At 37.6% G+C, this 13,631-nt stretch overlaps 1 protein-coding gene across 2 annotated transcripts in view; it reads right to left on the reverse strand.

The window, feature by feature from the left end:
• Positions 1-346: 346 nt before the first annotated feature.
• LOC124589661 (NADPH:adrenodoxin oxidoreductase, mitochondrial) overlaps positions 347-13,631 on the reverse strand; it is a 72,344-nt gene continuing 59,059 nt past the window's right edge. For both annotated transcript variants that reach the window (XM_047131579.1, XM_047131577.1), the window contains exon 8: positions 347-663. In XM_047131579.1, the coding sequence (XP_046987535.1) occupies positions 524-663 (140 nt within the window). In that variant the 3' untranslated portion in view covers positions 347-523. The remainder of the gene's footprint in view (positions 664-13,631) is intronic.

Consider the following 13,631-nt stretch of genomic DNA (forward strand, 5'->3'; position numbering starts at 1 on the left):
AAACTGGCTCACAGACAAATGAAGGCCATGATCACACTGATTTGCCTGCAGACGCCAAAGATGTCACATCTGACAGAAGGCTTCACGACTCACAGCTACTGGTTGTTCATCTTTGACGCATGCCTACTTACTCTGGGACAGCATCAGTCCAGTTAATTTATAACCATCACCTCATAAACAAAAACTAATTTGTTATATTTCTAAATTTGACAGCAGTTTTCAAGAAAGCACATCTTCTCTTCCTTTTACTGTTTGTCCCCTAACTGAAAGTGAAGTCATCAGAGGTAGGGCAGGACAGAAAATTTGGTGTTGTATGATGGACTTTATAAATTAAGTAATAAAGATGTAATATAAAAACTTTAATAGTACAAAACCATCATTCTGAAACAAGATACACTGTACATTATCAGTTTTCTCTCAAGAGTTTATTTATGTAACAAATATAGGTTGATGATGAAACTTTACAAGTTTAATGTTAGGGAAAACTGCAAAGGTTCATCATCCTCAACATAATATCACAGCATTAGGTGGTGTACTTTTCTGCAATTTCGAGCATTTCCCTCACACTTAATATCTTCTCTCTTGGCTTGCCATGCTTTGCTCCTCTTCGTTTTTCCTCTTTATCAATGGCTTCCCAACCAGCAAAACTTACAGTTTGTATTCCTAAAATAGAAAGAATAGTGCTGTGTACACAACAGAATGTGTAATACAAAACTGCTGAAAATCTTTACTCATAAAAAAATAGCATTCAAAAATAACAAGTACGGTAGTTTTTTGCTTCATTTTCATAGTAACAATTTTATAAGTAAGGTTGCTGCATATTAAGTATCACTATTACTTCTTTTATACGTATTTCAGAACTAATATACCCTTTGTGCACACTTTCTAACATACACTGTAAAGCAGAACAACAGTAAAACGCTTGAATTTTCAGTCTAGTTATACTTGCACATTCCAAAAGGGCATATCACAAGTAATACTTTTCAACATTTTATGCTGATACACAGTAAATGGGACACACATTTCAAAGGCTGGATGTTATTGCTAGTTCCACCAGAATTTGACAGGTATTATTAGCAAGACAATCTAATAAAACTTCATCTGTCATGGGAGACATACAAGCTGTGTTACTGAATTTGTTTAGAAACTCACTTGTGTCCTTAGTAAAGATTAAAGGGGAAGATGCCGCAGTTACAAGTGCAGTGGAGCAATAGGATGTGTGTTAGTGAACTATTAATACTGTGAGTCACAATTTCATTCAATGAATGATTTATTAATCCAAAAGAAGCCATTTCCAGACATCTACATCACTTGTGCACTTCATATATTCTTCTTCATGTTTTTTAAATGTGTGAAAGCAATTTCCTAATATGAAAAGATAAGTCTCAGGTTCAATGAACTTAACTTATTACATTACCCCAATGTTCGCAATAGGATCCCACTGTATAAGGGGTGTTCAAAAAGAAACGAGCCAGAGGCATAATTACAGAAACCAGTAACTGTATGTTAGAAGTATTGACCCTGGCTGTTGAAACACTGGTCCCACTGTGGTACATGGCAATAAATGGCTGTCTCATTAAGTTCCCGGAGCTGCAATGTTAACCAGATCTGCATGTACATCTGGATGTCGTCGTCGGAGGTGAATCATTTGCCCTCAGAGCCTTTTTAAGGGGACCAAAAATGGCGTAATAATAGGGAGAGAGCTCTGGATTATATGGAGGGTGGCTGAGAACCTCCCATTTGAATTTCTACAGGAGTGCTGTGACTGTGTTTGCTTCGTCGTGGAGCAGAATGACCCCACAGGTGAGACTGCCTGGTTGTTTTGATTTGATCGCTTGGCGAAGGGTGATCAATGTTTGCGAGTAACGCTGGGCATTCACTGTCGTTCTGTGGTGCAGGAAGTGAATCAGAAGGAGACTATCTCAGTTCCCTCAAAAAGGCTCTGCGGGGCAAACGATTCACCTCGGACGATGATGTCCTGCTGTACATGCGGAACTGGTTAACATCGCAGCCTCGGGAATTTTATTAGACAGCCATTCACCACCTTGTGTCACAGTGGGACCAGTGTCTCAACAGCCAGGGTCAATACTTCTAACATACAGGTATTGGTTTCTGTAATCATGCCTCCGACTCATTTATTTTTGAATGCCCCTTATGCTAATGCCTGAAATCTAGTTTACCTGTACTCAAGATCTCATGACACTGTACTCTACACTTCCTGACTTGTTGCTCCAAGTACTTGAGTAACATGATTGACTTTACTCTGAACATACTGTGGCAAACAAGTATCATTATCATTCTTTTACTTCATTTATGCATATAGCAGCATTCTACATTTCCCATCATTATGCATAGCAAACCAGCATTTGTTTCAAGCCATAATCATATTTTGGGACAGACTTGTTTCTAAATTAGTCGTAGTTTGCTACACAAAACTGCAAGTATTCTGCTATTGAAATCAACTGTGGTGTAGGGTTAGTACCTTTGATTAGTAATCAAAAGGCCCTAGGTTTGAGATTCAATACCAACCATAACTTAAATTTTGAATAAAAATCATTAGAGGTGTCAGTCAAAGACGTCCAGGATAAACAGCCACCCTCTTTTTGCCAACAGCCTTGTCAAAGGAGGCAGAGGAACGGACAGGGGTTCAAGGCACTTTCTTGCCCTAGATATGAAAAACTGCTCTTAGCAGACAAAAGAATCAGCTGTGATCAATGGCATGAGTATGCAGAAGGCAACAGAAATCAATGCATTAAGGAGACACTCTATCCTAAAATTTCAATTTTTTTTTTCAAAAAAAATTTAATGGCTATTGTATATGTTTGGAGTGCTTACTTTTATACCCCAAAATAATTTGGCTTTAATCAAATCATAAATATGTCTAAGAAATATTTGAAGTATGGACTGTCCGAGGAGGAATGGTGCACTAGAGGGCATACAAGTAATTTCAGCATAGAATGTGCTGTTGATGTTCTGACTGACCTTATCATGGATTCTGAAGTGATGCCAGAATAGTCATGGCTATGCTAGTGTTGAAATGGAATTGGAGAAAAGCTGCAGATACTACAACTGAGAAACATTAGTGTGTCAACCACGTAGGAAGTGTCTTCGGTCTTTGCAACATGGTGAAGGAATATATTGCAAAAGGAATAACTCTGGAAGGAAAGTAACATGCAATTGTCAATAATGTCTCAGATGTAAACAGCACAAAGTCGGCAGTGATGCTACACTATATCAGTGTATGAACACTGACAAAAAACCAAAGCATAAAAAATGACCAAGAAGTGAAGTGTCATGTTGTTCTTACAATAGGAGCATTAGGTGAAGTACCAGGATCTCACAGAGATAATATTCACACTCCCCTTAGAACAGATGTCATGGTCAAGATAGCACCTTTCTGTCAAGTCTTGCATCTGATGCACTACTGGCAAGATGCAGTGATAGCAAGACACGAAGTGCAAATGACAGTTTGGGCAGTGTCATTTGGTTCAAGTGTCACAGAGAAATTCTTGTGCGTAAAAATAAGATACTTTTGCATCTTGTAGAAGCTGTTTCCAGTTAAATATGGAATGTTTGAAGACTGAAGAGAGCAGACGTCCCAGTACTCTTTTATCACCCTGTGAGAAGACAACTAGCTTCTCTGGAGATCAACAATGGATCAAGCAGTTTACAAGATGCTGTATGGAGAAGGAAAAATTCAAGAAAAAAGTTATCCTGGCCTTGAAGTTACAACAAGAAGTCTTACTGGATCAGGAAGGGAAAATGTATGGGGCTCGTGAATTTTAATGGGTATGCGCCTCACACTAGCATTCATTTTTTAATGTAATTTTAAAATCCATTTTACCATAAGTTTGTGGTTTTAGATTTACTGCTGACTTCTTTTATCCTTACTATTGGCCAGTCTCAATGAAATCTTTGCAGGAAGTAGTCTTGAGATATCAAGTGGTTATAACTAAAATGATGGTGTTCTGATTGCTGAAGTCAGGCTGTATACATTGTAGAAAACTGAAACATCGTAGTTATGTTCATGGCATATGCTGGAAAAAAAAAAAAAATAAAATTAAAAAAAAAAGATAGTTCCACTTTCTGCCACCAGGTGAAAATGTGGTGCTGTAAGCACTCAGAATGAGGTGTGGGTGTAGGAAAAGGGGAGAACAATCAAACACATGATAATGGTGGTTCTGTCGTGTTTTATTAGAATGTGGTCACTAGTTACAACATGTGTTCAGTATGGTCTCACAACTCAGCAACATGCAGCATCCATAACATGGCATGGTCAACAGTTGCTTGCAGCATATGTAGTATAATCAGAGCAATAGGTCATTTTATGCCATCCTTCAGTTCAGGAAGAGTCCAGATACATCCCTGATAGACATGATATTTCAGATAGAAGTCACATGAATTTTGGTCAAAGGATCTAGGTCACACATCTTGAATTTGTCTAGAGGTGATGTGGTTGTTACCGAAGGTATCACGAAGCAAATCTTTCACCTGGCAAACTATGTGTGGTGTTGCCCCTTCTTGCTTAAAAATAGTCATGTGGACAAAGTTTCATTCTTGCAAAGCTGGAATCATGTGTTGCACAAGGGGGTCCTTATAACATGCAGGTGTCACTGTACACGTAACAGGCCCACAGGGTGTCATTTCCTGGAATAAAAATGGACTTAGAATGAAGGAGCATGTGAAACCAAATGACACAGCCACATAAGCTGAGTGCAGTGGGTGTTCCTGCACAACATACGACTGAGTAGAACCCTATGTACAACAATTCTGTGCATTCACAGCACCGTACAGAGTAAAATGTGCCTTGTCTATTGAAAGAATATTTCCCAGCAACATGTCATCCTATTTCAATTCATGCCAAAAAACGAAGGGCAAAATCACACCATTGTAGCCTATCTTGGGATTTCATTTTGTGCACATTCTTAATCTTGTAGGGATATCAGTGTAAAATATACCACAAAATATTTTTAAACTGTTGAGCAGGAGAGAGACAACTTCCATGACACAGCTTGAGCACTGACTGCAGAATCTGAGGCATGTGCTGCATGGTCGGCTATAGCTACAGCAACTTCATCAACAAGTGCCATGGGAATGGGCCTCCATCCACTCCCTGCTGTACCACCTAATTCGCTTTTTCTTCAAATATCTTGATTATATTCTATAGCCCATTTATTGACATGGTGCCTCTTCACAGCTGTTTCTGTTGGTGATATTCCCACAATGCATGGTCTTTCTCATCAACAGCCATTGCATTTCATATGGAAAAATTCAATCACCTGAACCCTTTACACCAACAGTCTCTTTACAAAAGAAATCAACACATTGCCAAGCAACAACAAAACATAGTGGTGTCAAAACAGGAAACATTTCAAATTCTGACAACTTACAGCTGGTGGCAAAAAGTGGAACTATTACTTTTTTCCGCGTACTTCACAAGTGTGACGATTAACGAATGTACCTACAATGTTTCAACATCCTGCGATGTATACAGCCCACACTGCAGCACTTCAAAGACAGTCAGTTTGATTACAACCACCTGGTATTTGCATAGTTCTACACATTAATAGTATTGAAAATATAGTTTGTTTTATTATCACATTTATGTACTGGTAATGAAAGAAAATTTAAGTTTGAAATTTAAGAAAAGATACTGAAAAGAAATTAATAACATTTCTCATAAAATGAATGCATAGAATGGTTGAACTATGTCTTGTGAATCTTCTTGAAAAAACAAGACTGAAAATTGAGATCTGGGTACCAAATGTCGATTTTCAAAAATAATATTAAAAATCATATTAAAATTCAAAACTCAAACACCAATGGAGTTCTAGACTTCAAAACTAGGATGTAGCAATATATTTACATGATAGACAGGATTTTGAAATTTGGTTGAAATGTGGGAAAGGAGAAGAAAAGCAAAATTTTGGGGTGGAATCTCCCCTTAAAGACACTTATTGTGTATCCACAGGACAAGTGGTCTGTACCTGAAAAATTGTCATGACGCTCGATCCATTGGCAAAAAAATCCAGATTAGTTACCCATTCCAGTCTTCAGGAGGAAACAGTCACAGAAGAGATGACCATGAGAAAATATTGAAAAATCAATAAAAAGGTAACATTCTATGAGTCACAGCATGGAATGTCAGAAATCTAAATGTGGTAGGCAAACTAGGAAGCCTGAAAAGAGAAATGCAGAAGCTCAGTCTAGATATTATTGGGATTCGTGAAGTGAAATGGAAAGAAGATGATAATTTCTGGTCATATGAACATAAGGTAATATCTACAGCAGCAGAAAATGGTATAACTGGAGTAGGATTAGTTATGAATAAGAATGTTGGGAAAAGAGCATGTTACTTTGAAGAATTCAGTGACAGGATCATTCTCATCAGAATCTACAGCAAACTAACTCCAATAACACTAGTTCAAGTATAAATGCCAACGTCACAAACAGAAGATAAAGGGATATTAAAAGTGTATGAGGAGGATATTGAATGGATAATTCAGTACATGGGAGAATATGTGTTCAGTAGTACAGATGAGAGGGGAGAATGACTAATAGAGTTCTGCAGCAAATTTCAGCTAGAAATAGTAAATACACTGTTGTTGTGGTTGTTTAAAAAAAAACATCATCACAGGAGGAAAAGGCTTGGAACACTGGAAGATACGAGATGAATTACAACATAGTCAAACACAGATTCAAAAATCATATATTGGATTGTGAAGTGTACACAGGAGCAGATAGAGACTCAGGTCACGATGTAGTAATGATGAAGAGTAGGCTGAAGTATAAGAGAATCATCAGGAAGAATCAACTTGGAAAGAAACTGAATACTGAAGTACTGAGGAATGGTGATGCACATTCTTTAAGACGAAATACTATGACAATGTATACTGCAGAAAGTAGTTCAGTTGAAAAGCAATGGATATTTCTAGAAAGCGAAATCACAAGTTGGACAATAAATATAGATGCAAGTAACATAACTGTGAAGAAACCCTGAGTAACAGAATAAATACTTCAACTGATTGATGCTAGAAAGAAACACAAAAATGCTCAGGCAGAAACAGGAGTGCAGCAATATTAAGTCACATAAGAATAAAATATGTAGGACGTATAGGGAAGTTAAGGTGAAATGGCTGTAGGAAAAGTGTGAATAAATGGAAAGTGAAGTGGTTGTTGGAAGGGCAGGTCTAACGTACAGAACAGCCAAAATAGCTTTGGTGAGGTTAAAAGCAAAGCAGCCAACATTAAGATTCCAAGATGAATTCCCCTGGTGGAGAAAAGAGCAGCTAGGATGAAAGAGTATCCTGAAGGCCTCTATAAGAGGGAGGAACTGTTTGATAATGTGATAGAAGAAGAACTGAGAATCGATATGGATGACATAGGTGATCCAGCATTACAGTCACAGTTTAACAGGCTTTAGGAAACAAGATCAAATAAGGCTGAACGCATAGATAATATTTGTTCAGAATTTCAAGAAACTTTGGCGGAAGTGGCAACCAAATAACTATTCGAGTTGCTGTGTAGAATATATGGGAAAGGTGATATGTGAATTTCAGAAAAATTTCATCCACACAATCCTATAGATAGCAATGGCAGATAAGTGCAAAAACTGTTGTATAATCAGCTTAACAGTTCATGCGTCAAAGTTGCTGACAAGAATAATGTACAGAAGAATGAAAAGGAAAATTGAGTGTCTGTTAGATGACAATCACTTTGGCTTTAGGAAACCTAAAGCCACCGCAGAGGCAGATCTGACACTGTGCTTGATAATGGAAGCAAGACTTAAGAAAAATCAAGGCACTTGCAAAGGATTTTTGATCTAGAAAAAGCATTTGACAATGGAAAATAGTGCTAGATGTTCAAAATTCTCACAAAAATAGGTGTAAGTATAGGAAATGACAGGTAATATACATTATGTGTAATAACCAAAAAGGAACAGCAAGAATTAAAGTCCAGAAACAATGTGCTCAGATTAAAAAAAGGGGAAAGATGAGGGTGCAGTGTTTCTCTCCTACAGTTAAGCTTGTATATTAAAGAAGCAATTATTGAAATAAAAGTTTCAATAGTGAGATTAAAATTCAGTGATGACATTGCTATCCTCAATGGAAGTGAGAAAGAATTACAGGACACGTTAATCAAAACGATCAGTCTACTGAGCACAGCATATGAACCGAGAATAAACCCAGAAAACATGAAAGTGATGAGGAGTGGCAGAAATGACATAAGTGATAAAATTAACATCAAACGAGGTAGACAAAATGAAGGAATTTGCCTACCTTGGAAGCAAAATAGTGTATGAAAGATAAAGCAAAGATGAGATAAAAAGCAGATCAGAACAGTCAAAAAGGGCATTCCTGCCCAAAAGAAGTCTAATAGTATCAAAACAATGGCCTTAATTTGCCAAAGAAATTTCTGAGAATGTATGTTTGGAGCACAGCATCTTATGGAAGTGAATTATGGACTAGGGGGAAGTCAAGAAAAAGAAAACTGAAACACCTGAGATGTGATTCTACACAAGGATGTTGAAAATTAGGTGGACTGATAGGATTAGGAATGATGAGGTTCTCCATAGAATAGGTGAGGATAGGAATATGTAGAAAATGTTAACAAAAAGAAGGGGCACGATAGTAGGACATGCGATAATACTTCAGGGAATAACTTCCATGATAGTAGAGGGAGCTGTAGAGGGTAAAAATTGCAGGGGAAGATCGAGGCTGGAATACACTGAGGCCTCATAAAGCCATGGGATAGCGATATTTACATATACAGATGGTGGTAGACCACATACACAAGTTATAAAAGAGCAGTGCATTGGTGGAGCAGTCATTTGTACTCAGTTGATTCATGCGAGTAAGTTACTAATGTGATTGTGGTCATATGACAGGAACTAACAGACTTTTAACTGCAGAATGGTAGTTGGAGCTAGATGCATAGGACATTCCAATTCAGTAATAATTAGGGAATTCAGTATTCTGTGATCCATAGTGTCAACAGAGTGGCGAAAATACCACACTTCACACATTATCTCTCACCACAGTCAATGCAGTGGCCAACGGCCTTCACTTAACGCCTGAGAGCAGCAGCGTTTGAATAGAGTTGTCACTCCTAGACAGACACTGCATGAAATAACTGCAGTAGTTAATGTATATGTACCCTTTAGGACAGTGTGGTGAAATTTGGCAATAATGAGCTGTGTCAGCAGATGACTGATGTGAATGCCTCTGCTAACAACACGACATCACCTGCAGCACCTTTCCTGGGCTCATGACCATATTGGTTGGACCCCAACTGGAAAACTATGGCCTGGTCAGATGAGTCCCGATTTCAGTTGGGAACAGCTGATGGCAAGGTTTAAATGTGTTGCAAACCGTATAAAGCCATGGACACAGACTGTCAAAAAGGCACTGTGAAAGCTGGTGATGGCTCCATAATGGTGTGGGCTGTGTTTACATGGAATGGATGGGGTCCTCTGGTCCAACTGAACCGATCATTGACTGGAAATGGTTATGTTCAGCTACTTGGCGATCATTTGCAGCCCTTCATGGACTTCCATGTCCCCAAACAATGATGGAAATTTTATGGATGACAATGCGCCATGTTAATCACAATTGATTTGAAGAACATTCTGGACAATTTGAGTGTCTGACATGAATCCCACTGAACATTTATGGGATATAATCAACAGGTCAGTTCATGCACTAAATCCTGCACCAGCAACACTTTCACAATAGTGGACAGCTATAGAGGCAACATGGCTCAATATTCCTGCAGGGAACTTCCAACGACTTGTTGAGTCCATGCAACATCGAGCTGCTCCACTGCACTGGGCAAAAGGAGGTACGTCATGGAATTAGGAGGTATCCCATGACTATATCAGGCAAGTAATTTAGGACTTTGGGTGTAAGTGCTACTCTGAGATGAAGATGTTTGCACAGGAGAGGAAATTGTGGTGGCCCACAAGAAGCTGTCAGGTGACTGATGAGCAGCTAATGTCACATAGTAAAATAGGCCACAAACAAATTAATCTAGTTACATTACTTGACATTTAATTACTCAATATACTGAGTTACTTTCTCTGTTAAGAGACAATAAATCCAGTGGGAACATTATTTGTTCATTTATTTGTCTCTCCCTCTCTCTTTTTATTTATTTTTTATTTTACTAGACAATAGGTATGTATAAATTACTTCAGAAACTAAAGGAAAACTGAATTTATCAAAACCAAAATAAGATAAATATCTTGTGTCTCATGGTCTGATGATTCAGTTTGACACCATTTCAGCACCTTGTTTGCAAATTCTGTTGTATATGTAGTAAAGCAAAAACAAGATGATTTTCTTGTTGTTGCGGCTCCCAAAAACCTGTACTTACTACTACAGAAAGGTTTATTCTGGAATAAATAGCATTAGAAATTAAATTATGTGCTATAATAATGCAGCAGAGAAAAAGAAAAGTAAGATAAAAACAGTCTGCCTGGCAATTCCAGGATGAAAATGAGAATTTTCAGTGAATTATGTACTAGGATGCTGAAAGTACAACAGCAAACAGTGGGAAAAAAGACCTTTGGTGAATAGAAGTGAATTATAATCCTTGGATGGCAGAACTACAACTACCAACAGTGTAAAAGACAAATAACTTAAAAAAAGCTGCAAATGTTATTTTATAAACGTCTCTGCTGCATGTCATAAATTAAATACAACAAACTTCCTAACTCCTTTAAAATGTAATATCAACACAAGATATGGTAAAACGAAAGCTGGAACCTTATTGAGATGAAAGATTGTAATTTAGTCAAACATTCATTCCCTCATAACATACTGTAGATCTCATCCTGAAAATAGACTTCTAGGAATGTGGAACGAGTCTAATTCTACATTAACAAAGAGAAGCAGCTATTAAAATTGTGGAGCTGAGTCACTGACCATTACTTATCTCCATGAGCTGTAATATTTAATGCTGCCCACAGACACACATAAAATTTGTTGGAGTAATGGTCTTAAGTCCAAAGGCTAATTTGATGGAGCTCTTCATGATAATACATCCTGTGCAAGTCTCTTAATAGCTGCGTAACTACTGCAACCTACATCCATTTAAACCTGCTTACTCTATTCAAGCTTTATATCCCACACGTCCCTCTGTTACCAGATTGTATCCTATCCTTTGTATCCAGTTGTGCCAAAAATTTATTTTTTCTCCAGTTTGATTAAGTGCTTCATTAGTTACTTGATATACCCATCAAATCTTCCAAATTCATGTGACATAAATAAATCTTTGTCTCCCCTTATCTTCTTACAAGGTGTGTCCCATTCTGGAGTCTGAGTAACCTGCTCTACTTTATTATCTTTCCACTGCTAAACCTCTCTCCTCACTGATGAAAGAACTAATAGTTCAGAAAGCTAGGATAGTGTCATGTATTATTTTATTTGTCTATTGGCAGTACTGAATATTTAGCCAACAAAATTAAGAAGGTGCACTGGCCAGCAATTCTGTCTCTATAACTTTCAAGTTTTCTCATGTGAATTTTCCTACTGATACCATTAACTGCTTTTCTTCTTTTGTTTTGTTAGTGTACTTTCTGCAGTTCTTGCCTGTCACATTTTTCATCATTTGGTGATCTTTTTCATCTTCTGTAGTATAACATGTTCAGATAACTTTCTTTCATGTGTAGCAATCCTTCATTTGTTTAGCAATTATTGTTTTTTGTTCCAACCTTTTGCCTGTGTCCAGCGATTTTCCGTTTGTACCTGGTGTTCTTTCTTTCTCTCTCTCTCTCTCTCTCTCTCTCTCTCTCTCTCTCTTTCTCCATTATGCAATACTTCTTCCTCATTGATTGACAAGTTTTTATTGTTTTGCTTCCATTTTTGTGCTTTTAGCAATCTTCCTCCATTTCCTTGCAGTCTTTTTTGATCACACAGTGAAGGCTTTCACAACCAGGTGTCTTAGTTGCTGGTGAATCTCCCAGGTTGTGTGGTCATGGTCCACGAAACTATTTTGTTCCGAACATTTCATCCAGAGCTACGTAAAATATCTTTAGAGGATCCAGGCGCACAATTAAACTGTCCATGACAGTTCTGGATGAAAATTTGGAACAAAAAAAGTCTCATGGACCATGACCACACAACCCGGGAGACTCACCAGCATCTAAGTCTTATTTCATTTCAATGACATTTGCAGTACATTAATGACTACCCCTTATTTCAGTTTTACTATTTTCTGGACATTCTTTCATCAACCAATTTGTCTTTGTACAGGAACTATTCACATTATTACATCACTTGGTGATCTTTACTATTTTTTTTCATGTTCAGTGACCTTTTCCAAACTTGGTAATCTTTTTTTAACAGTTCAGTGATCCTATTTCTTTGTTTGGTGAACTTTTTCTATCTGTTGATGATTCTTATTACTTAGTTATCTCTTTTCATTCACTTTCACTGTTTGGCGAACTTATCTCTCTGTTTGGAGACTGTTTTCCCTCCTTCATCGAAAGTTTTTTCCTTACTTGCCTGCTGCCTTTCTGTATTTAGTGAACGTCTCCCAAATCCCAGCAGTCTCATTTACTTTTGAGCAATCTTTACAGCATATTTATTGATTATCACTTGTGTGTTATTTTATGCACATTCTTACAACATCCAGTTTGCCTATGGACAGAAACCCTTCACCTTGCCCTACTCTTTCTTTTCTTTCAAATTCACTTTGTCTCCTGTAATACTCACGACAGGTGGGTCACTCTCATCTCGGTGTCTGAGAGACACATACTTCTTTTCTTTTACCTTCCCCAATTTAGCCCTACTGCTCTCAGAGGAACAAACTAAAAGTTCAAAATCTAGGGTAGTATTGTGCATTTTTAAGTTTGTCCATGGGCAGTACTAGATACATCACTTCCTGGAGGTAAGTTCTAGCCAGCTATTCTTTCTCACAATTTTTTACTTTTCTCCATTACCTTTTCCTTTTTGTAACATTTGCTATTAACAATTAACAATCATTAAACTGCTGTAAACTATTTTTGCTAACTCAGACTCAGTACCACATAGTAGAATTAACAAAATGTGGTCATGCCGGTTGTCTTCAGGTAAAGACTGGTTTGATGCAGCTACCTAGTACATACAGCCTTTATTTTCTCACCCCATTTTAATAGTACTGACGATGATGACCAGTCTTGGATTATCCTTCAGCAACTTTTCTCCCCATTCCATTCAGTACCTCCTCATTAGTTATATGATATACCCATCTTATCTTCAGCATTCTTCTGTAGCACAACATTTCGAAAGCTTCTATTCTCTTCTTGTCTAAACTATTTATCATCCATGTTTCACTTCCATACATGACTACACTCAACACAAATACTTTCAGAAAAGACTTCCTGACACTTAAATCTATACTCAATGTTAACAAATTTCTCTTCAGAAACACTTTCCTTGTCATTGCTAGTGTACATTTTGTATCCTTTCTACTCCGACCATCATCAGTTATTTTGCTCTCCAGATGTTGTTGTTGTTGTGGTCTTCAGTCCTGAGACTGGTTTGATGCACCTCTCCATGCTAGTCTATCCTGTGCAAGCTTCTTCATCTCCCAGTACTTACTGCAACCTACATCCTTCTGAATCTGCTTAGTGTATACATCTCTTGGTC

The sequence above is a fragment of the Schistocerca americana genome, chromosome 2 (assembly GCF_021461395.2).
Source record: "Schistocerca americana isolate TAMUIC-IGC-003095 chromosome 2, iqSchAmer2.1, whole genome shotgun sequence".
In the NCBI taxonomy this organism is placed as follows: Eukaryota; Metazoa; Arthropoda; class Insecta; order Orthoptera; family Acrididae; genus Schistocerca; species Schistocerca americana.